The sequence below is a fragment of the Suricata suricatta genome, chromosome 11 (genome assembly GCF_006229205.1).
Source record: "Suricata suricatta isolate VVHF042 chromosome 11, meerkat_22Aug2017_6uvM2_HiC, whole genome shotgun sequence".
Classification (NCBI taxonomy): domain Eukaryota; kingdom Metazoa; phylum Chordata; class Mammalia; order Carnivora; family Herpestidae; genus Suricata; species Suricata suricatta.
Window position 1 is genome coordinate 96,350,099 of NC_043710.1, and position 25,739 is coordinate 96,375,837.

At 43.0% G+C, this 25,739-nt stretch overlaps 1 protein-coding gene across 2 annotated transcripts in view; it reads right to left on the reverse strand.

Annotated features, from left to right (window-relative positions):
- DYNC2H1 (dynein cytoplasmic 2 heavy chain 1) overlaps nt 1-25,739 on the reverse strand; it is a 312,370-nt gene that overhangs the window by 38,592 nt on the left and 248,039 nt on the right. For both annotated transcript variants that reach the window (XM_029956592.1, XM_029956591.1), the window contains one exon: nt 8,171-8,260. In XM_029956592.1, coding sequence (XP_029812452.1) covers nt 8,171-8,260 — 90 coding nt within the window. The remainder of the gene's footprint in view (nt 1-8,170; nt 8,261-25,739) is intronic.

Consider the following 25,739-nt stretch of genomic DNA (forward strand, 5'->3'; position numbering starts at 1 on the left):
GAGGGATGCAGAACTTGAGAGACTATTGAATGCTGAGAATGAACTGAGGGTGGAAGGGGGAGGGGGGGAAAAGAGGTGGTGGTGATGGTGGAGGGCACTTAAGGGGAAGAGCACTGGGTGTTGTATGGAAAACAATTTGACAATAAAATATTATGGAAAAAAAATCAAGTTTCTCAAGAAGGAAAAACATGTGATATCATTTACAAGAATATCTAACATTAAGTCATCTTCAACTGAATCACAAAAATGAGACAGAAAATGAGGAAATTAGATACACCAAATATTTTCTCATTTACTAAGATTTCAATGAAACAGACATTGAAAAGAATACTTATGGGGCGCCTGGGTGGCCCAGACGGCTAAGCGTCCAGCTTTGGCTCAGGTCATGATCTCACGGTTTGTAGGTTCAAGCCCCACGTCAGGCTCGTGCTGTCTCTCTCTCAAAAACAAACAAACAAACAAACAAAAAAGAAACAAAAAACCCCACACATTTAAAAATGATGTAATGAAGGACAGAAAACGAGAATGAACATTTGTAGGAACTGAGCATATACTGCCAGTCAGGCATGGATGTGCTTTCCAGGGAGGCTGGTAATACTTACAACACATGAGATGGGGAATAATATTTTCATTTTAAAGATGGGAAAAATAAAAGCCCAATTTCAAGAGTAGTTAAAAGTTTACATAAATTATACAGTGACAGAACTCACACTAAAGTGCCCTTTTTGTAAAAACATACCACAGTTTTTGATCATTCCATAACCTATCAGCAACATTCTTAGAAAATTGTCACTCTCCCCGCTTGAAACATTTTTATGTTGGCCTCCCTACAAACAGTCATTCCTATGAAAGCAAACAACAGCGTTATCCTTCTGTGACATAGGCCACAAGTCTTGGAATCGTTGTTAGCCCCTCACCTCTCACACTGCGCATCAGTCCTACCACCAAAGTGATCTCGCTTCCACACTGGAAATAGATTCAGAACTACCACTCTCCCTGCCCCCACCCTGACTGGGTCATTATCAATGCGGATGTCCCCAACCCCCTAACCAGGGCTGCTTCCAGGCTCGTCCTCCTCTGCTGTCCTCACCCAGGTGCTCAGGAGTTCTGGTTGAAGCGTGGATCAGATTAGAGCCCTTCTCTCTTGGAAATACCCTCATGACTTCTTATCTCATTCAGAGTAATGAGATCCTTACATGAACCGACCAGTGAGGGTCAGACTCATGACCTCTCTGATTTCCTCCTCCGTCTGCTCTCTCAGCTAGCTTGTTCCAGTCATTCTGGATCCTTGCGTATCTTCCTCCACAGGCTGTATCCCCACCCCAGCTTATACTCTGTACATTTCACCGAACTAATTTTCTTCATATTCCTCCACTAAATGGAAACTTCCTGAGGGCAGAGATTTTTGTCTGTTGACTGTTCTGTCCAGCCATGGAGACCAGTGGCCTGCATAAGTAGGTTTTCAGTATCTTGATAATAAATGAATGGTTCGATCACATTTAGGGTTATTCTCAAGCAAACTGATACAGATCTCTTTCATGTTTCTTAATCGTTGTGCTTTACCTCCCAACATGTATTCTGTATCATCCGTGACGTATTTCTGGCACTTTAGCTTCTATCTAAATCTGCCCAGTAGGTGTTTATAGTTTAATTTTGTACTCTGCAATCTGACATTTGAAGACTTATTTTCTTTTCTCGTGAGATCCTAAGCATTAAAAGCAATCATATTAAAATCATGTTTTTAAATTTTCACTTGTCTTCTAAGGTATCTTAGTCTATTTTGGAAGGTTCTCCAGTACTTTGCATTCCTAGTAAAGAAAACTCTTTATTTTTCTAATTACCTTTAGTAACTCTCACGGTCCTTAGTATAGTGTTTTACATGGTGTAAGCACTCAGTACAATTACGCGTAAAAAGACAAACAAAATTTTAGAAGTCATCTATATGAGGTCTAAGACTTCCAGCGTCCCTATTTTTATATACTAAGAAGAGTTTCTGGACCTTTTTAATTTATATATATATATATATATTTAGTCAATCCGTGAGGATTTGTTAAGCTACCACTTTGTGCCACCACTATTCAAAGTGCAGGAAACACACAGTAGTGAGGGAAACGTGAATTCCTATCAACAGGAACTTAATTTGGGGGGAAGGAGATAGATTAAAAAACAAGTAGATAGATTACCATTAGAATTCATGGGGAAAAAATACATCTTGGCCCAAACCCTAAGGTTTAAGATTAATATGCAGCCAAACTTGAAACTGTTATCATGCATGATCCTAGAATGAATTTAGGATGCATAACTGAAATACAACCCAGTAAAATAGAGCTATTACTATGGCAATAGTATCACAAGATTTTAGGAGTTTAATTTTGTCAGCGACAGTAGTCTCTCAACAGGTCAGCTCATAACTTGTGCCTGCACTCGGCTGGCTCATCTGGAATAGTAAGTGGCAGTCTGTGGTCTGCGATATGCAGTTTTATGGAAGCAGCCCAATAAACTGTGCTATTTGTGTACAAGATAAACCTTGGCTCTAGAAATGTGACAATGTAGCAACCTAATTGGCTTTCAAGATAACAAAGTCTTCCCGGAATTTCTGTCTGCATCTCGCTCTTCTCACGTGCATGCCAATCTCAGCAGCTCTCTGGACTGGCATAATGAGCCCATGTTGACAGCAACAAACATGCAGAGACTGTTTAAACGGACAAATGTGGTCCTGGCAGACAAACTGTCCCCCTGCGAGACCCAGCAAGTGCTGCTAAAGTCAGCAACCTGGGTGCCCGTACAGGTCAGGACTTCCTCGGCATCTCAAGACTTGGGCCACACCCGCTAGAGCCCAAGTTATTAGTAGCGTAGCAAGACAACCACAGAGTGTCATCTGCATCCTGTAGCTCGCCGACCTGATGTGTTGGGATCATGGTGATCTCTTCCTCCCACCTGGTCAATGTCACAGCCCCTCCTGCCTTTGCGCATGCTCCAGTCCACCATTTACCCAGGAGCACCCATGTGGGAAGGGGGCGGGATGTCACAGTGCAGAAGATATTATAATGACAGAACAGCCTAGGGCCATCTGGGGGCAGGTTTTCCTCGAGTGCCCTTGCTTAGAACCAGCTGGCCATCCGCCTGCCCAGTCTTCTGGGTCAGCCGGGGCTACACAGCCAGAGGGAGGGGTGGCTGATAGGTGCCTGCTCCTGTGCACGTGCCCTGCGGGCCACCCTGCTGCAGTCGGAGCCTGTCCCACCGGACAACACTTCAGGGGGCTGCGAGAAAAATTCAGGACATTGGCTCCTAACCCTGTGACAGCCGTCCCACCTGTATTTGTCCCACTAGCAGTGGTGGTGGCCCTACGACAGGGTCCTGGCTGCGCCTCCTGCCCAGTTCGCTGTACCTCGCTGTGCTCTGCTTGTTGCAGCCACAAACTCCCAAGTGCAGGGTGGGCGAGGGAAGCAGGGATTGGCTCCAGTGTGAGTGTGCCTGCCCTGCTTTGAAGTACACTGGGTTGGACACACCCACCAAGCTGGGGTTGCACACGACACACACCCACCAGATTGGGGTTGCACACACCCAGTTGTGGTTGCACCCAATACACGCCCATTAATTGTTGCACATGACTCACTCTCATCTCATTGGTTTTGCACAAGATGCATTCTCATCTCATTGTGCAAACTGCACACCAATCTGACTGTGGCTGGGCACAACACACGCCCATCTAATTGTGGTTGCACACACCACACGTCCATCTAATTATAATTGCACACGATGCATTCTCATCTAATTGTGGTTGCACATGTTGCACGCCCATCTATTTGTGATTGCACACAGCGTGGGCGTGGTTCTGAAGTGGCACTGCCACTAACACTGATTCCTCAGGGCAGTGCAGATAGGAAAGCGTTTTCAGTAATACAGTGTCCAGGAAGACCCATGAACAGAACACCCACACTTTATGTAAACCTCAAAACTTCTGTAGTCATGTCCTGAAAATGCTATCTATACTAATGACTTGTGAAGCTTTTCTTTTTAACCTCCATGGATTTTAAAAATCTCAATAGGAAATTGCTCCTAAATTAGTATTTTTTTAAAAAAATTTTGTTTTGTGTTTTTTATTTATTTTTGAGAGACAGAGACATTGTGAGCAGGGGAGGGTCAGAGAGAGAGGGAGACACAGAATCTGAAGCAGGCTTCAGGCTCTGAGCTGTCAGCACGGAGCCTGACATGGGGCTCGAACCCACAAACCGTGAGATCATGACCTGAGCCAAAAAGTCGGACGCTGATCTGACTGAGCCACCCAGGCGCCCCCATTAGATCATTTTTTAAGTCTCAATATATGAAGTGCTGCACTGAACAGAAAAGTGACCTGAAGCTCCAATTGAGGGAAGGGGCACATTTTACAGACAGGGGAATGAGAAGAGCTATTTAGATGAAGCCTGAAAGGGTGCAATGAGGCACATTTCTGGATCCAGAAATGCCAGTCAGACTCCTTATGGAACAGTCAACACATGGCTAGCACACGGTGCCCAGGGTGGGACTCACCCAGAATGAACACAGACCACCGCAGAAGAGATGGCACCCAGGGACTTTGGGAGGCAGTATTCTATTTTCTCCCCTACTTTACTTGTTTATGTAGATAGTTGTTTAGATTGCTGCTGCTAGTGGTGTTGATTTTCTTAAAAAACCTTAAGGAGAGTTTAAATAACATACTGACTGGTATTTATTACTTTATTTATTGCTTGCATCTCCCCAGACTTCAAAGTTGCTGAGAGTTGTTATAAATGACAAGATTCTGATGTAAGAAGGAAGGATGGCAAACTGTGGTAGGACATGAGCATGCCAGCCAGGGCCTGAGTTAGGCCAAAGAAACCAACAAGGGTGTGGTGTTCAAGCAGCCACTATAAACTATAAAACAGAAGACAAGGAACATAAGCAGGAACTTGTTCCTAAGAGCCGAACGGGAAAGCCTGGCACTGTCATGTGGCAGTCCAGGGTCAGTTTGCAGTGGGGGTGTGACACGTGGACACACTCAGGAGCCTAGGAGGTGTGTTTAGAACACGGGGTCTGGGCACTGGAGATGAAGGCCTGTATGTCCCATACATCCTGGGACAGAATCAACTCGTAAGCTGGGTTGGGACAAAGATTGCACATGTAGAGTCAAGGGATCCACGTGTGAGAAGCTGAGAACAGGAAGACAGAGAAACAGAGGCAAGCGCCAGCACCAAAGGGCCTGTGAACTGGGTGAAGAACATTTTGGAATTTACAGGGATCACCACAGAAGAATCAGAATACACTAGGGAGACACTGGGCAGGGGTATTCAGCAAGCCAAGGGGCAACAGAGTAGAAAACAGGAGCCAAAGAAATGCTATGATGTTACTGCTGAAGAAAAAGCATAAAAATGTGAAGCCAGAAAAATAATCCTAGGATCTCAATAGGAAGTAACCTGTCTTGTCCATTCAACTATTCATTCATTTACTCAGCAGACAGTATGCAGGTATCAGAAATGTAGGAGGGAAATGGCCTGCTGGAAAAGATCTTACCGAGTGGAGACCAGAGCAGGAACGCCTGGCTGCCTGCAGGACTGCTTGTGGCTGAGACTCCTCGGGGGCCTGGGGGCTCTCTGGCTGTCTGTAACTGCCGACTTTCAGAGGAGGCCCCATCCGCACTGCACACTTCTCCTCTAAGGATCAGCGCTGCGTTTCCCTTCCCCATGCCCTGCAGTGGTTCCCGAGTATCAAATAGCACTCCCCAGCAAAGCCTCTTGGCTTAGCCCTTCTCGCCCCTCCCGCCTGTCTCTGAATGCCTCTCCCCTTCCCCATGTCCAGCGTATTCCCGTCTCCCCTCCTCCTTTGCTCTGCTCCTATGAAGCCCTGAGCTGACCTCGCAGGCAGGCACTTCCGGCGCGAGTTTTAGTGCTGTTTTCTGACTGGCTGCCTGTCTCCTCTGAGAAGCGGTAGGGCATTCTGCACTGTGCAACCTGGGATGACACCGCGAGAGAGTTTTTATTTGCGACGTGAATGGACGTAAGAAATGTACTATCTTGGGCAGCTGACTCAGGGCCGGGCATCAAGCAGCTGTTCACCGTACTTCAGACCGACAGACAGATGTACTGAACTGATCTCCTCAGTCTCACCTCACTCGCACAAAACCCCTGCTGTGAACAGGCCCCATGTGACACCCGCGGCAGCCTATTCTGTTTCCCCCTGTATTTTAGGGTCCCCAGGGGACGGCTCTGGGGTTTGAAACTGTGGCTGGAACTGAGCTCAAGCTGCTGGGCACCTGTCTGAATCCTAAGACACTGAAAGCCTCCGCTCCAGCAGGTGCTGACACGGTACGAATTCTCCGCCCACCCACGGCCTCACCCCTTCCCCACACTTCAGGAGCTGCCCTCGTGGGCTCTGTGCACTCAGAAGGGCAGATGGAGCCACAGGGCCTGAGAGCACCCTCAGTGAGTGGAAGGGGACTCCCAAACACTGAGAGTTTCCTGAGGAAGGTAGTTTCTTGGTACATTTATAACGACAGGAAAGCAGAACAACTGAAAAGTCGTATCCCTCAGGGAAGACAGAGATGATGTATGCCACACACCCTGGTTACAAGGACGGAAGATGGGCTACAGTCAAGCCTAAGAGTTATCCTGAGACTCAGGAGGGTATTTGTCATTACAGTTGAGGGTGAAGGACCATAGAACTTCTAAGAAAATAAAAACAGCAAAAATGACGCTGGAAAAGTCTTCAGTCATGATGACAGGATTCAATATACTTAGTATAAATAATCATGTGAGGAAAATGATAATTTATGTAAAATTTTTTAAATATTAAATTTAATGTTAATATACTTATTATTATATGTGCATAACATAATTGAGTGTATTTACACATATAGTGTAATACAGTCTGTCATTTCCAGCAAATAAAAACAAGTGCCACCTTGGCCTGGTTAAAGGATCCCCATTTGTAGATGGGTAACGAACATGAGGGAGGCAGACTAAGACAGAACAGTATGGGGAAGACACCCCTGGAGGAAGCACAAAGACAGAAGAACACACAAAAATCAAGGACACAGGTCTAGAGATAGACCTTCAACAGCACAAGGTCAGCTTCTCATCAGGACAAAGATGAGCAGGGTGGGTTCAGACCAACCTGTGAGTGGGAAAGAAGGTCTGCCTTCTCAGGAGATCATTTCATAGTTTGAATTTTCTCTGCAAAGTAAGAAGGAAGGTATTCAACCAAGGGAAAGGGGGGGGTCACTGGTTTTCAGGAAAGGAGCGCAGGTAATTCAGGGTGGAAATGGGTGGTGGGACACAGGGCAGTACCCAGAGCCCATCCACACTGGACACTGTGTGAAATGCTCACAGAGCTCAGCAGCTGGTGTCTGGACAGGATTTTCAGGGAGGAAGAGGCATGAGGAAAAGTGAGTTAGGACACCAAAGATTCTGGAAAGAGAACGGTCAAAGTTATGTGCCATGGATTTGAGGCTGAGTCAGCAGGTTCAGCAAAGAGAATAATGAGCGGGAAGAGTCCAGAAAGTCTAATAACGGGTGGGAAAATGCAGTGTGCCTGTGGTCACAGAGTGACCAGTACGGAGGAGTAACAGGTGATGACAGGGCTGGCGGCGTGGACGAACATGTGCTCTGCGATGTCACATCCCTCCCGTGAGCGAGGGGCCACATGACGCAGTTGCAGTGAGCATGGGACGAGGCAGTGGGCAGCACAGGACAAGGGATGGCCCTGCACACCAGGGCCACTGCTGGTCCTCTGAAAAGTCATCTGTATCCTTCCTTATTGTTCTCCTGCAAGTCAGCTGACTGGGCCACTCTGAGAAAACTCGATTTGAACAAAAGAAAAATAGACGCAAGGAGGTCCTGTGGGCGGGGGGCCTTGCTCTAAAGCGAGTTAGTCACAGATATGAAGCAGTTTCCGCAACCCACCGTATGACCCACATATATTAAAGTGTAGACTTTTTTCTCTAAAGTCTCAGAAGTTATGAAAAGCCACCGTAAGCAGAAAGAACATAAATACTTTTAAAGAATGCTACATAAACCCTGATGACAGAATGAGAAATGAATACATCGTGCTTCGTGTACAGAATCATTCTCACCAGCTGCTTGCTAACCAGTGAGCGCCACACGCACGGCTCTAACACCGAGTGGGACACCAGTGTCACCGAGCAGCGGACCCTTACCTGGATCGCGAGGGCACGAGTCACGAGGCCTCTCAGGTACTGCAGGGGGTCTTCCGGGCCTTCCCACCGGCTCTGCCACGCCACAGGACACTGCGACATAGAAAGGATCCCGTATTAACATACAAAAGACCTTTCAACCTCAGTGTGATGGGGAAAATTTTTCAGCACAGTCCACATTATGCGTGTCATGATTTTGTTTTCTTAAAAGATGTCTTTCTCTGATCTCATACGATATAAATGAATGACAGCATGAATTAATTTGTTTCTCTCAAAGGAGATTCTTTAAAGTAAAAATTCTGGAAAGAGTAAGCGCACGTGAACAGGCACATAGGGAGCAGTGAACCAGTTCTCCCACAGCAAAGTCTCGTGCAGAAAGAAGTCCAATGAAATCTGACAAGTTCATCTTATCAGGGGTCAAGACTGTTTACCAAGTCTTGGTTCCTATACACTTTCCTTAAACTACAAATAGAACAAAATATAATAGAAATTTCATCTCTAAAACTATACTGAGAAGAAATTTAAAAAGTACTCTAAATTAAAGATAAGTAAGTAAATAAAAGCATTCTAAATCAGTTATCTATTTAACATCTGACCTTCTGTGAGCTGGTGTTCTACATTAGTGTACACTTTTTTCCTTCACAATATTCATTAGTTCATGTTCATATCACACCTCTTCTGGGAGGGTTTGCTGGACTTTGCAAATATTACATAAATAGCATTCAAACTTCTGAACTTGAGCAATAAGGAGAGCACACCAATGGCACACCCCAGACCACTGGTTATATAGTCGAGAATTAACACTGGAAAATGTATCAACAGTGCACGGAACACAAGTATTATAAGATAATGGGAATTCGGAGGGCAAAAGGACCTTGGAAACATCTGGTTCTATCACTTTCCACGTGTAAAGTAAGTCTCCTTAGGAATGTGCCAGTGAAGTGCCAGAACTGTGCTCTGAAGGTGTGAGGAGTTTAACATGACTCCTAATCCTCTGCCACTTCTCCCACTGAGACTTGATCTGGGTGCTCCTCTCCTCAAACGAGGATCCTGTGACCACTGTGGCAGTGACGCTATACAGTTCCATGACCAGGCCTCAAGAAGTCGGTTGCTTATGCTTCCTGTCTTTTCAGACTTTTCAGCTTGGAAGCCATCCACCATTTGTGAAGCCCAATTTTTGGAGAGGCCCATGTGGAGATGGCCTGCGGTTTCTGGCTCCCAGCAGCAGGGACTTTCCAGACGTGTGACTGAACCATGTGGGGCAGACAAGCTTTCTTCACCAAGCCCTACCCCCATTTCAGGTTTCAAAGCTTAAAATAAATACATTTTTTAAATGATGTTTTAACCCAGTAGATTTTGGTGGAATGTATTATATGGCAAGATGACTGATGCAGATTTCGGTACCTTCCCATGGAGAGTGAGGTCTGTGTCCCCTCCACTCGAGGATGAGCCCAGTGGCAAGCTGACTGACAGAACAAGGCAGATGTGATGCTGTGTCATAGTTTTCAGGTCTAAGCCGTAACCAGTGAGAGCTCTCATCTTCTGTTTCGTGGGGGAGTATCATCTTAGAACCAAGATGTAAGGCGGTAAGGGAGCGAAGCAGCCCGTCTGGAGAGGCCCACGAGGAGACGCCCACACAAGGAGGAACTGGCGTCTCCCGCCACCGTCCTGCTGAGCTCCCAGACAGTCCTCGGCAATGACGTGCGACTGTGCAAATGGACATCGTGCAAGAAGATCCTGCAGGTCCAAGCTGGGCTCACTCACTGGTGTCACATAGACCAGAGACAAGCCTGCCCCACCAAGCCCTGCCAAAATTCTACTTCATGAGCTACATACGGGATTCTTCTTGTTTCCAGCCATTAAGTTTCAGGGCCATTTACTATGTAGCAATAAATAACTGATATACCAGGTTTTCACATTCTCAGTGTTATAATTTTCCACTGTAGAAAGATAGCCTCTTGTCCCGGCTTATTACATAAATGATACATGACTGCAGATGCCTTCAACAATCCCCAGCAGCTGGCATTCATGCCGTGAAAGCCCCTCACCTGGTGGAAAAACTCGTTCTAGTGACTGGATTCTGATGGAAGAATGCAGTGAAAGGGACAGGATGACACTTTTGAGATTAGGTTACAACATATTGTGGCTTCTGGTTTCTCTCTCTCTCTCCCCCGTGCTCGCTCTAAGTGAAAAAGTTCTAAGATGGTGAGGCTCCTTACGAAGATGTCTGTGGACATATGATCAGTCCCCAGTCAGTAGGGCCCAGAGGCCTGCCAACAGCCAGGCCGTTAGTGCCTTTGGCAGCTATGACAACCACAGCCCCTGACGGCACCTGATTGTAGAGGTGCAGGAGACCTGAGAAAGAGGACCCGCTAAGTCACACCAAGACCTGTAGAGACTGCAACACAATACATTCTGTTCATTTACACCACTCGGCTTTAAGGCAATCTGCTATGTAGCAACAGATAACTGAGAGAGTTAGCAGTAATAGTGTCAGGTACTACATTCCATTAATGTTTAGGTCCTTATTGTTCATCAAGTCAGCACCTCTTTACGGAGTGTGCACAACACTAATCTGAGAACATGCAGGATGGGCAGGAGTATTTAGAAGACGTTTCCAAGAACAAAAGATCTGATGGGCACCATTTCTCCCCACTACACGAACACTGCCTCCAGCGGCAATGAGTGAGAACACTCTCCACCTTGCAGGCTAACACTGTACCTCCCACACTGTACTCTCTGACAGATCCGCTCCAGCCAACCTGCCCTCAGCATGAGTCCATCTGCGACAGCGGCACAAGCAGGACGTCCTAACAGCAGTGCTGACAAGGGCCAGCGACACTCCCGAGTGACGGCTGCCATGGGGAGAGGGAAAGATAATCGTACACACCAGTGTGACTACGGCCCCAGCAGGGGGCTGAAGGCAGACATCTGGGTGGACTGCAGGCCCACCTCCAATGAAACCTCAGGGGACAACACTGGTCAAGTGCCCTCTACTCTGTTGCTACCGCAGCTCTGGAAAACATCTGGTCTGACCAAACGCAAGCCAAAGGTGGCCCCAGACTGGCCCACTAACAACATGCAGACCACACTCTGCCCACAGCAGGCAAAGAGAGCCTCTGTAGATGACTGGACTAGAGGCAAAGGGATCTCAGCCACAACAGGACACACATGACACACATGGGAGACACCCCTAAAGGACACTCCAGGTCCTTTTCTTCATAAGGACACTAGTTTCAAGAAGAGGAAACATAGTCAACTTTCCTAACACACAGAAACAGACACAGAGAGTTACACAAAATGTGGACACAAAGGAACACATCCCAAATGAAAGAACAGGACAAAAATCACAGAAAGAGACCCAAAGGAAAAGGAGACAGTATGCCTGATAGAACTTAAAGCAATGTCATACACAAAAAGATACTTTTCCAAAGAAGACATCCAGATGGCAACAGACACATGAAAAACTGCTCAACATCACTCATCAGTGAAATAAATACAAATCAAAATCACAGAGATACTATCTCACATCTGTCAGAATGGCTAACATTAACAACTCAGACAGCGACAGATTTTGGTCAGGATGTGGAGAGAGAGGATCTGTTTTGCACAACTGGTGGGAAAGCAAACTGGTGCAGCCACTCTGGAATACCGTATGAAGGCTCCTCAAAAAACTTAAAAACAGAACTATCCTATGTCCCAGCAATTGCACTACTAGGTATTTATCCAAATAAATGTGCTGCTTTGAAGAGGCACATGCACCCTAATGTTTATAGCAGCACTATCAACAGTAGCCAAAGAATAGAAAGAGCCCAAATGTCCAGTGATGGATGAGTGGATAAAAAAGATGTGGTATATATACACAATGGAGTATTACTCGGCAATCAAAAGGAATGAAATCTTGCCATTTGCAACTATGTGGATGGAACTAGAGAGTATTATGCTAAGTATTAGAGAAAGACAAATATCATATGACTTCACTCACATGCGGAATTTAAGATACAAAACAGATAAACATAGGGACGAGAAGCAAAAATAATATAAAAACAGGGAGGAGGATAAAACATAAGAGATTCTTAAATATAGAGAACAAATAGAGTTGCTGGAGGGGTTGTGGGAAGTGATAGGCTGAATGTGTAAGGGACATTAAGGAATCTACTCCTGAAATCATTGTTGCATTATATGCTAAGTAACTTGGCTGTATTAAAAAACTGAATAATAATTAAAAAAAAGAGCATACCTATCAATAATTACTGTAAATGGAATCAGATCCCAATAGAAAGACACAGAGTGACAGAATGGATGAAAAAGCAAGACTTATCTATATGCAGCCTACAAGAGATTCCTTTTAGAACCAAAAACTCATGCAGATTTGAAGTGTGGGGATGGAAAAACATTTTTCATACAAATGGAAGGGAAAGGGAAGCTGAGGTAGCGATACTTAAATTGGACAAAATACACTTTAAAACAAAGACTGTAGGAGCGCCTAGGTTGCTTAAGTGTCTGTCTTGATTTCAGCTCAGGTCACTTGTGGGTTTGAGGCCCATGCTGGGCATTGCATTAAAAGTATGGAGCCTGCTTGAGATTCTCTCACTTGCTCTCTGTCTGCCCCATCCCACTCGTGCTTAAGCCCCCCATTCCCCGCATAAATAAACCTTAAAAAAGGACACTATCCAATAAGAAGATACAAGAATTGCAAATATTTAAGCACCCAACATGAAAGCACCCAAATACATAAAGCAACTATAAACAAGCATAAACAAAGTAATCAATGCTAATACAATCCAAATTCAGTCTGTGAGGCCAGCCTAAAACATAGAGACATTACAAAAGAAAAAGACCGGTATCATTGATGAATACAGATGCAAAAATTATCAATAAAATATTAGCAAACCAAATTCTATAATATGTTAAAATAATCATTCACCAAGATCAAAGTGGAATTACTCCTAGAATGCAAGGACGGTTCAATATCCACAAATCAATCAACTTAACTACTTTCTAATTCTAGAACACTTTCACTTCCTAAAAATAACTGTACCCATGTAGTCACTTCTCCATTTCCCTATTAACAGAGGATGAGTTTTAATTTATTTTAGCTTTCTGCAATGGTTTTCAATGATATTTTGCAGTTTCACTGTATAAGTCTTACTCTTTTTTCTTAATTTATTCTCCTGTATTTACTCTTCAAAACTATCATAAGTGGAGTGGCTTTCCTAATTTCATTTTGGATACTCTAAATGCTAAAAACTAGCATTCACTGCTACTGTATAGAAATGCAACTAACTTCTAGATATTGATATTCTTATTATAATTTTAGTATTCATTTTCCTAATGATTAATAATACTAAGCATTTTTCATGTGTTTGTCATTATAGTTAGCACACACTTTTACTTTCACGTGTACAGTATATTCAACAATTCTATATGTTACTCAGTTCTGATCTAGATTAAATATACTCTTAATTTCCTTTATCCATTTCACTCATACTCCCATCACCTACCCCCTGGCAACCACTATTTTGTTCTCTGTATTTAGAGACTTTTTGATTGTCTCAGTTTTCCTGTGATTATTTTGTTTCTTGAATTGCACACAAGTGAAATCATACAGTATTTCTCTCTTATTTCATTAGCAATGTACCCTAGGGGTTCATCCATGTTGCTGCAAATGGTAGGATTTCATCCTTTTTTATGACTGAATAATATTCCATCACACACACACACACACACACACACACACACACACACACACACACACACCGTATCTTCATTATTCATTCATCTGGATATATGTAGATGAACCATCCACATCCTTACACCAGACACAAAAATAAACTGAAAAATGATTAAATATGTAAATGTGTGACCTGAAACCATAACAATCCTAGAAGAAAACAAATAGTAATTTCTTTGACATCATAGAAAACGCTTTTCAGAGTGCCTGGGTGGCTCAGTCGGTTACGCCTCCGGCATCAGCTCAGGTCAGATCTCACGTTCGTGGGTTCAAGCCCCACATCAGGCTCTGTGCTGACAGCTAGCTCGGAGCCTGGAGCCTGCTTCCAGTTCTGTGTCTCCTTCTCTCTCTGCCCCTCCCCCTCTCATGCTCTGTCTCTCTCTGTATCAAAAATAAATAAAACATTAAAAAAATTAAAAAAAAAAAGAAAACGCTTTTCTAGATATGACGCTCCTAAGGGAAGGGAAACAAAAGCAAAATTAAACTATCTGGACAACACCAAAATAAAAAGGTTTTTGCATAGGAAGGAAATAATCAACAAAAGGAAAAGGCTTTACAGGAGAAGATAGTTGTAAATAATCTATCTGATAAGGGGTTAATATCTAAAATATCTGAGGAACTTCTACAACTCTACACACACACACACACACACACACACACACACACACACACACACACACACACAATCCAATTTAAAAATGGGCAAAGGAACTAGATGGCCATTTTTCCAAAGAAGACTTATAGATAACCAAAAGACATATGGAAAGATGTTCAACATCACTCATCATTAGGAAAATGCAAATCAAAACCACAATGAGATACCACCTCACACTTATTGGAAATGGCAACATTCAAAAACACAAGAAATAACAAAACAAAAAATCAAGTGTCACTATGGATGTAGAGAAAAAGGAACCCTCTTGCATTGCTGGTATAAATGTAAATTGGTGCAGCCACTGTGGAAAACAGCAGAGAGATTCCTCAAAAAATGAAAAATAAAATTAACATGTGAATCAGTAATCCCACTATTGGGTATTTACCCAATAAAAATGAAAATAAGAATTTGAAAAGATATATGTACACACCCCTATGTCTATTGCAGCATTATTTACAAAAGCCAAGCTATGGAAGCAGCCCAAGTGTCTACCCATACATAAATGGATAAAGAAAATGCAGTACATATATACCTACCTTCTTGTTAAAGTGTCTATTCAAGTATTTTTTCAGAATTTGGAATGATTGTCTTCACAATATTAGTTGTGCTTCAAAAAATTTCTAGATAAATGTTCCTTTGTTTAGTATGTGTCTAGCTAATCTTTCTCCTGTCTGTGGCTTACATTTTATATTCAAAACAGTATAATCAATTTGGGGATAATTTTTATGTTTGGAGATACAGGCATAGTTTCTTAATTTTTTTTAGCTTCAGCTCTTCAATTGTTCTAGTACTATCTATTAAAGAGATTTTCCTTTCTCCCTTTTAATTGCCTTAGTATATTTGGTGAAAATCAAATGATCATACATCTGTGGGTCTTTTCCTGTTCCATACCAAAATCATAGTGCTTTGATTGTATCTTTGGAACAATTCCTGAAATCATGCTAAGATCTTCCATTTTATTCTTTTCCAAAATTATTTAGAGTACATTAGGTCTTCTGTACTTTTGCAAAAAAAAAAAAAAAAAAATTAGAGGCAAAATTTTAGACACTACAAAAAAAATTCTGTAGCGGTTTTGACTGGGGTTGTTTTGAACTTCTCAATTATTTTTGGAAAAATTAACATCTTAACAACACAGGGTCTCCTGATACATGAAAACAGTATATCAATGTACACAAAAGGGTGAAACCTTGGTCAATTCATGCTGAAATTGCAAGTACTACTTTTAATTTCAATTTTTAATAGTTTCCAGAATATGTATCATTTTAATGTACTCCCCCTGTGTCCCATAACCTTCCGAAACTTAAATGTTCTTAATAGCTCTGGAACTTTTCTGTAGATTCTGTAAGACAATAATCATATGCTCTGCAAATAAAGACAGGTTTCCTTCTTCTTTTCCAGTTTTTCTTTCTTATTTTTTTTAACTTGTCATGCTAGCTAGACCCTTCAGCACAATGCTGAGTAAAGTAGTGAGAGTGGACCTTGATGTCTTTTTCCTGGTCTTCAGAGGAAAGCATTCAGTCCTTTGCTATTGTTTTAGTCACAGCTTTTTCATGAATGCCCTTTATCTGCTTGAGAAGGTTCATTACTCTAATCCTGATTTGCTGAATTTTTTAATCCTTTTTATATTTTGTTGAATTAAATTTGCTAATATTGTGTTAAGGTTTGGGTCTATGTTCAAGAAGCAAGTTAATCTATAGGTTTCTTCTCTTACAATACCTCTGTTAGCTTTTGCAGTTAGGCTGTGCTGGTCTCAGAAAGTATACGCAAGTACTCCTGCCTCTTCTACTTTGAAGAGTTCACACAGAGTTGGTATTATTTCTTAAGAATTATTAGATATCTGCAGTGAATTCTAGGAGCTCTCTTTGGAGGAGGTTTAATAAAATTTCGTCTTCTTTAATAGATAGAGAGTATAGACTATCTGCTTCTCCTTGAATGAGTTTTGGTAGTGTGACTCTTGCAATAAATTTGTAAATTTCATCTCAGTTGTTGAATTTATAAGCATAAAGTTGTTTAAAATATTCTATTGTCCTTTTAATGTCTGTAGAAACTGTAGTGATGTCCCGGTCTTATTCCTGACACTGGTCACTTCTGACTTCTTTATTTCCTCATCTTTCTTTTGGACTACTTATGTAAAGGTTATATTTCCATCTTATGTCCTGGATAGGCCCATCATGCATACCTCTGTGGCATTTTTATTTGTTACTTTAGGATTTATAGTACACAACTTTATAAAAAGTTGGCACCCAAGTTAGTTAGCATATAATGCAATAATGATTTCAGAAGTAGAATCCAGTGATTCATCCCCTACATGTAACAGCCAGTGCTCATCCCAACAAATGTCTTCCTTAATGCCCCTTGCCCATTTAGCCCATCCCCCCACCTTCAACCTCTCCAGCAACCTTTAGTTTGTTCACTATATTTAAGAGTCCCTTACGTTTTGTACCCCTCCTTGTTTTTATATTATTTTTGCCTCCATTCCCTTATGTTCATCTGTTTTGTTTCTTACATTCCACATGAGTGATGTCATATGATATTTGTCTTCCTCTAATTGCACTTAGAATCCACTCTAGTTTGCATCCAGGTTCATTAGGGAAATTGATTTGTAGTTTTCCTTTTTAGTGGGGTCTACATCTGGCTTTGGAATCAATGTAATGCTGGCCTCATAAATGGCTGTGGAAGTTTTCCTCCCATTTCTAGTTTTTGGAACAACTTCAAAAAGGAGGTATTAACTCTTCTTTAAACATTTGGTTGAATTCCCTTGGAAAGCCATCAGACCCTACACTCTTGTTATTTGGGAGATTTTTGACTACTAATTCAATTCTTTACTGGTTATGGCTCTGTTCAAAATTTCTATTTCTTCTTGTTTCAGTTTTAGTAGTTTATGTGTGTTTCTACTAACTGGTCTTTTTCTTCCAGGTTGTCCAATGTATTAGCATATAATTGATCATAATATTCTATTATTATTTGTATTTCTGGAGTGTTGGTTGTGATCTTTCCTCTTTCACTCTTGATTTTACTTATTTGGGTCTTTTCCTTTTTATTTTTGATCAGACTAGCTAGAAGTTTATCAATTTTGTTAATTCTTTCAAAGAACCAGCTCCTGGTTACATTGATCTGTTCTACTATTTTTTTTTTTGCATTTTTTTTGTAGTTGTGGGGTGTCATATAGCATTCATTTCTGTTCTAATCTTCATTATTTCCATTTTCTGCTGGTTTGAAATCTTACTTGCTGTTCTTTTTCCTGCAGGGCTGGCTGAGTGGTCATGAACTCCTTTAGTTTTTGTCTGGGAAACAAATTATCTCTCCATCAATTTTGAACACAGCCTTGCTGGATAAAGAATTCTTGGCTGCACATTTTCCCAACTCAATACACTGAATATATTCTGCTACTCTTTTCTGGCCTGCCAAGTTTCTGTGGATAGGTCTGCTGCAAACCTGATCTGTCTTCCCTTATAGGTTAAGGACTTTTTCCCCTTTGCTGATTTCATAATTCAGTTGGGCGCAGATGGGCGGGGCTTGGTGTAATGGCTCCGTTCTCCACTAGGTGCTGCTGCCTAGCTCCCTGGGGTGGATGGGTGTGGTGTGCATGTGCATGTATGGACATGCAAGGGAGAGGTGAAAATGCCACCACCCAGCTTCCCAGTCTCTAGCACCAGCATTCTGTGCTCTCACCAATAAGTCATCAGGCACCCTTCTTTGTTCTCCAGCTTTCATCCACTCCCCACTTCTACACTGTGTCCAAGGTGTCAGCCTGTCAGGAGGCACCTCTCTCCTCAATTTTATCCAGATGGGGCTGTGTTTCCAAACCCCTCACTTCTGAGAGTGCCATGGACTGGTCCCATGCCAACCCTCTGGGGGAGGGTCTCCCCAAGCAATGGCAGGCTGCTGCTGCCCTCAGAAACACTCACGCAACCACGCCACTGTGGAGGCTCAGAGACTGCCGCCAGGTGCCAGCCCGCCCCAGAAAAAGTACGCACAATTATAAAAAGTATAAAAAGTACATGGTAGTGGTTCAGGGACTATGGCAAATCACAACACACAGATGGCAGCAGGCTTCACTGTTCCCTAGTGTCCCTGTTCCAACACCAGCAAATGTGGCTATTCTCCAGGGTCTGTTGGGACCTCTACCTGTGAGGAGACTGCACGACCTCTACAAAATTGCCCTTCAAGTGTGTGGCCCGAAGATCTCTCTGCCTGCTGATGGGGATTCGCCTGTCCTCCCCACCAGAGCTCTGCCAGGTATCGAGCTGCGGAGTTTCCCACTCTGTTATAGAACCCTAATGGTACGGAAACCCTCTCCTTTCTCCCTTTCTTGTTCAATCCTTTGTGGGTGTTCCCACTCTTTCTCTTTCTCCCCAGCTGCTTCTGGGGGGTGTGCTTTTCCTGGACTCCCCCCACCTCCCGCCGCCTCCTCTCTCCGCAAACACAGGTCCGTACCCTCTATGGCTTCTCTCCCCCAGTTCATCTCTTCAGGCCTCATACTTGCTGAAGTATGCAGATTGTTGTGTTCATCCTCAGATCCATTTCCTAGGTGTGCAAGATGGCTTACGCTGATCTAGCTGCATTTCTGGGACGAGAGAAGCGGAGAACTTCCAGGCTGTTCCACCATGCTGGCCCCTCCCGAGTACACATCTTTAACTTACTATGGTCTAGCTTCAAATAGCAATAAATATTAAGTGACACTAATAAGACTTCAAATAATATTAATAAAACTTCACATATAATATGAAAGTCTTATAACACTGTACTTCCATTTCCACCACTAAATGAATAAAAAAGGACGAGAAGAATAAACTCTGAAGTAAAAATCCCTGCTAAAAAGAAAAAGTATATATTCTTTTCTCATGCATAAGGGGGCAATTCCATCCCAGTACTTGATAAGCCTTTGGGGAGGAGTAGGTGGAGTTCAGCGCTCCCAAAGCAGGAGAGCGCCTCTTCTACCAAGACCGCCGGAGCTGTACTATCAAGTCCTGCCAGACGACGTGGGAAGAAAACAGTTGTAGGGAACAGCATGGGGACTGCAGTGTGGGCTCTGACACTTTACAGGATAGCACCCCTTTCTGCTTTAGTTTTCTCTGTAAAAGGGCATGATGAGTGCAGAGGATGAGCAAAGGGCTGTATACAAAAGTGGTCTAAACTGGTAAAGCGTTACATAAAACATGCGATATGACTTTAAGAGAAAAATGCCAATCACTCACCATTAATAATTCTCATTCGATAAACCATGTGTGACTTTTAAAGCACTATTTGCATGAAGGGAGGTAAACTTTAGAAGAGGGAGCAATGATGGGGGTGGTCACAGACCAGGTGAGTGGGCCAGGGAGGCCTGACGATGACCGTGGCTTCCACCTGTCTTTACGGGGTTCTGACCACAGACTGTGCGGGCGCACAGCGTAACAGTCAGTGTTGGACAAAACACAGAGTCGGGGTAGCACAGTGCATGATTTCCACAGTCAGGGGTGGGTACAGGTGCTGCGGGTGCTCCTGGTCTGGAGGCCCCACTGCGGGACCCCTGCTGTCAAGGGGACCAGGCAGAGACAGATGTGAAGGATCTGCTGTCTGGCAGAGGAGACCATAACTCTTAGACACCCGGAGCCTGGACAGTGCAGCTCCGAACACAGAGATGCCCATCTGAACAGAATACACTGTTCAGCAAGAAGGATGAAATGATTTTGTACCTTTCCAATTTTTAGTTTTTAAATTATAATTTAAAGCCTATGTCCTAATATGCAAAAGAAGAGTAACAATACTTTACAGTGTTATTGTCTTTAACAAAGATTTTAAGTATTGTGACTTCTTACAAAAAAGTTTAGTAGATTATCAGAATCTGTCAAAGAAAAGTCATAATTCTCTTAAGGAAAGTCTTACTCCAATCATGTGAGACACAGTAAAGAAAATGTCAAGTATTGAACTATTTCCTAAATTACATTAAATCATATCACTTAGTACAGAACTTGTCACATTCGAATGTAATAAAATATTAAATTTTTATCTTGAAATAAATGGGATCGTACTAGACTCACACTTTTTGGTAAAACTCATTGGAAAGTTAATGTCAGAAACTGTTTTACAGACCTTGTCTTGGTGAAGGTCAGTGCGGTCTCATCTGAGTCTCACCAGATACCCGGAAGCATCTCGAAACACTCTCTGGGGTATAATGTAAATGTGCTTTGCAAAACATGTTTTCATCCTTAGAAGGAATTTTAACTAATTTTTTTTCATGCAAATTATAAAAAGTATTTCAAAAACAATGATATTTTAGAGGCTGTGCATCTCAATTCCACGTGTAATATACAAATGTTAATTAAATACATTAATAATGACTCTCTACACCCTAAACTCACTGCAATAAAGAAGTCACCAGGCATGGTGCTGTGCCAAACATGCCAACAATGAGTAGAGCTTACTGAAACAAACAACAATAAGACTTGCTATCAAGAATAAAAAGTCTAGCAACCCCTGCGTGGCTCAGTCAGTTAAGCATCTGACTTTGGCTCAGGTCATGATCTCACGGTTGGTGAGTTCGAGCCCCGCTTTGGGCTCTGTGCTGACAGCTAGCTCAGAGCTGGAGCCTATCTTCGGATTCTGTTTTCTCTCTCTGACCCTCCCATGCTCATGTTGTCTCTCGCTCTCAAAAAAATAAATAAATAAAAACATTAAAAAAATTAAAAAAAATATCTATGACTGTGAAAAATACCACCATCCCATGGCCTCACTCATGGCAAACGTTCATATGATAAAGCCCAATGAATTCTTTATCTTGCAATATGGTCTTAATGTAAGCCACATTATGATACAATTATAAAAAATGATTTCTCCATTTTTTCAAGTATTTATGCCCCAAATCACCCAGATGGTTTACAGCAGAGGCACAAGAAGCCAGGTTTGCTGATGAAGACCACACACAGTCCCTGGCCTGCACACTCTGTCCTGCCCACCTCTTAGAGAGGTGGGTACATAGAAACCTACATGCTACCCCTACTTCTATGAACTCATTTTGCACAAGGATACCAGTCAACTGCTCCAAAAGCAGCTTTTTACATAAAAAAATTTCTCTTAAAGTAACAATAATAAAAACAACCAAAATTTAGAAGGTGCTTGCTCTAAAGTACCAAGCACTTTACCTATGAGTCGATTTAATTTTCCTATCAATCCCATAGAGTAGGTACCATTATTATTCTTATTTTACAAATGAGAAAAGTAAGTTTGGGGACACCTGGGAGGCTCAGTCAGTCAAGCATCCAACTCTGGATTTAGTCTCAGGTCACGAGCTCCTGATTTGTGGGATGGAGCCCTGCATGACGTGGAGCCTGCTTGGGATTCTCTGCCTCTCTGTCTCTCTGCTTCTGCCCTGCTGGCATGGGCACACACGTGTTCTCTCTCTCAAAAGGAGAAAATCTTGTCATTTGCAATGCTAAGTGAAATAAGTCATTCAGAGAAAGGTTATCGTTATGTTTTCACTCATATGTGGAATTTGAGAAACTTAACAGAAGACCATGGGGGAAGGGAAGAGGGAAAAATAGTTTCAAAGAGAGAGGGAGGCAAACTATAAGAGACTCCTGAATACAGGGAACAAACTGAGGGTTGATGGGGGGGTGCAGGGGCTGGAAAATGGAGGAGGGGCATTGAGGGAGGCACTTGTTGGGATGAGCACTGGGTATCATATGTATGTGATGAAACATAGGAATCTACCCCCAAAACCAAGGGCACACTGTATATACACTGTAGGTTGGCTAACTGGACAATAACTTATATTTAAAAAAAATAATAAACTTAAAACATAAAGGCAGATTTGAGGGGGAGGAGCCAAGATGGCAGAGAGGAAGGGAGCTCTGTAAACTCCGTCTGCCCCATCTATCGAACTGAGAAGGACATTACTCTCATCTGCAAGAGCGGAAGGAGAAAATACGGAATCCAGAAGGAAGACAACCTCAAAGATACCTGAGTGAGTGAGTGCGAACTGGGGAGATCAGAAAACGGGCCAGCCCGAGACAAGCAGGGTAGGCGGGAGCCCCAGCCCAACATGGGGCAAACACCAGCGGAGCCCGAGAGACAAAGGGAAGGGACAGAGTGACTGAACATGCTCATGGTACTGTCTCTGGGGAAGAGGTAAGGAACACTTGGCCGCGCTTGGAGAGAGAAACTCACTCCATAGATAACTGCTGGGTAGCCGGAATCCCAAACCCAGGTGGCGCAAGGGAAAGTACAGCTTCCAGCCCTAAGTTATCTCAGCGGGGAATTAGCGGCCCTGGCGACTGCGGCGCCAGGGGCACTCACTTCGAACTCGGTTTTGGGAGTGGGAGCATGCACCTCATTTCCACAGTGCATCTCGCCCCCAGCATTGGCCGTGGGAATCCCGAATCCCGGGTGCCCACAGGGAAAAAATAGGGCCCACACCTACGTGATCCTGGCAGGGAGTTGGCGGCGGTGGAGGCCTGGGCGTGCGCTTAGACTGCAGGAGCTTCCAGCTCATTTCCAGCAGCACATAGTGCCTTGAGGGACAGCTGTCCAAAGCCAAGAGACTCATTTTCTTTTTCTTTCTCCCCATTGCGATCAGGATCCCGGCTGGGGGTGGGGACTCTGCAGTTGGGTCTGTGATGGCGCGGCACTTCACCTCTTGCTGCTCATTTCGCCTCAGGCAGGGGCAGCCGAATTCCCTGCCTGAGCCAAGACAAACTGATTCCTCCCTCTAAGAAGCCAGCCACCAAAGCAAATACATGTCATCTGTGGTAGCATAAACGTGCATAGACTGGAACTTTGAACCGAGGCAGGCCTGGAAAATACAACTCGGCTCAACTGCGGCACAAGGAGATCGGACTCTCATTAGAGTGGCCTACAGTTCGTAGTTCAGTGTAGCTTGGCGTGCCGCCATTATAAGCTCTGCAGACACCAAGGCAGAGCCTCAGAGAGCAGCCTCCTAGAACTACCACACCAAACCATGCTTATCCACAAGAGGGAGCTGCTGGTTGTTTTTTTTCTTATAAAAAATTTTTTTTCTTCAATTTTTCATACTTATATCTTTGTTATTATTACTACCATTTTTTTTACTTAATTCTTTTAAATTTTTACTCCTTATTTTCCTTTCTCCTTTCTCCCTTTCTTTTTCACCTTCTTGCAATCCAGATATATTCTCCTGTATCTCATCCCTACCTCGCCCCTCAACTGGTCATACAATTTTAGACTGTCTACTGTCCTTTATTGTCTCCAACCCCCTTTCATTTATTTTTTCTATTTTTATCTTTTTGTACTTAATTCTTTTAAATTCTTACTCCTTATTTTCCTTTCTCCTTTCTCCTTTTTTTTTTTTTTTCACCTTCTTGCAATCCAGATATATTCTCCTGTATCCCATCCTTACCTCTCCCCTCAACTGGTCATACACTTTTAAACTGTCCACTGTCCTTTGTTGTCTCCAACCCCCTTTTATTCTTTTTTTTCTTTTCTCCTCGTCTCTTTCCTTTCCATTTTCTTTCTTTACTTTCTCCCTTTTAATGTGTTTCTTTGTTTGATTTGTCTATGTGTCTGTGTGCTTCCTTCTGTCTGTTTCCTTCTTAGGACTACACTAAGAAACAAGCCAAAGTGTGCATGACAGCGAGTCCCAAATATTGCTGAGTAGGGAAATAAAATACTCACAGGCACAACAAGAGAAACCGAGAAACACCATTAAGAGAATATTTCCTGAAACAAAAGGCCCTGGACAGTCAATAAACCTCCCTTAACAGAGAAATATTAAGAGGTGCACAGTGCACTATGAGCTTTTTAAAGGTGACAAGAGACAGAAAACTAGCAAAAATCAGAAAACGAAGGAACTCTCCCCTGAAGAACCTCCAGGAGGAAGTCACAGCCACAGAACTGCTCAAGGCAGATCTAGACAACATACCGGATTGTTGAGGCCCAGCAGGCCAAAAAACCTCCCGCAGAGGACTGTTGATGGCCAGGCCTCTGGGACACAGGAGAATCTACATAAGTGACCCTTGATGGCTATGCCTCCGGGGCGCAGGAAAAACATTTGGGAAGTTGTGGAACAAGTCCAAAGACTGTGAAGCGACATTTGGTCTCCTGGGCTGCTTATGTGGCTTCTATTTAACCTGTCTATGATTTTTCTCCTTGCTTTGCAAAAGCATTGAAGGCATATAGCCTTAAGTTTTGAATCAACTTGGGTCAGTTAGTGGCACCTGCTTTCCCTTACATTATTTCTGTTCCCAGCTCATTGCCTACTGTTGGGGCAAACACAATCCTCTGTCTAAAATTAACCCCTTGAATGATAAGCATCTTGCCCAGACATAACTGCTAAAGGGCCTTGAAGAAAAGAAAAATCTTTGAGAGACAGACTCCCTCATTCCTGTTTTTTTACTTCTGTTCTCACGGCTGTTCTCTCTTCTGTGATAGAAAATGATCTTTCCCAGAGCATATTTTTACTCTCTTAAGGACCATAAGCTTTGTAATCATTAAAGAGAAAAAAAATGTGTAAACCCCTATGGCATAAAAGACACTGGCTTTCTTAGTAAAGTGTGGTTTTACCACCATTCATGTTGTCTGTCTTCCTTCCTATAGATATTTTGCTGACACCAACCACCTACTCGGGGACCATTCGACTGGGGTGCGTGGGCTGGTCCTCCGCACCGGATCAAGAATTTAAAAAACTTATCATAAAATTAATCGCTGGAGTTGAGAAAAACAAAGAATCAACTGAGACAATTACTAGGCGCCTTGAAAATAGGTGTGATGAATTAAGAAAGGCTATAGATGAGGCGAATAACAAACTGGAGGCAGCCACCTCAAGGATTGACGAGGCAGAGAGAAGAATAGGTGAATTAGAAGATATAGTTCTAGCAAAAGAGGAAGCTGAAAAAAAGAGAGAGAAATTAATCCAGGAGCAGGAAAGGAGAATTCGAGACCTGAGTGATACAATCAAATGGAACAACATCTGTATCATAGGAATTCCTGAAAAGGAAGACAGAGAGAAAGGGCCTGAAGGGATCCTTGACCAAATTATAACTGAGAATTTCCCAAATCTGGGAAAAGAAAAAGACATTCAAATTCAAGAGGCACAAAGAACCCCCTTAAGACGTAATTTGAATCGGCCTTCAGCATGACATATCATAGTGAAACTGGCAAAATGTAAAGATAAAGAGAGAATTCTGAAAGCAGCTAGGGAGAAAAGGGCCCTCACATACAAAGGGAAA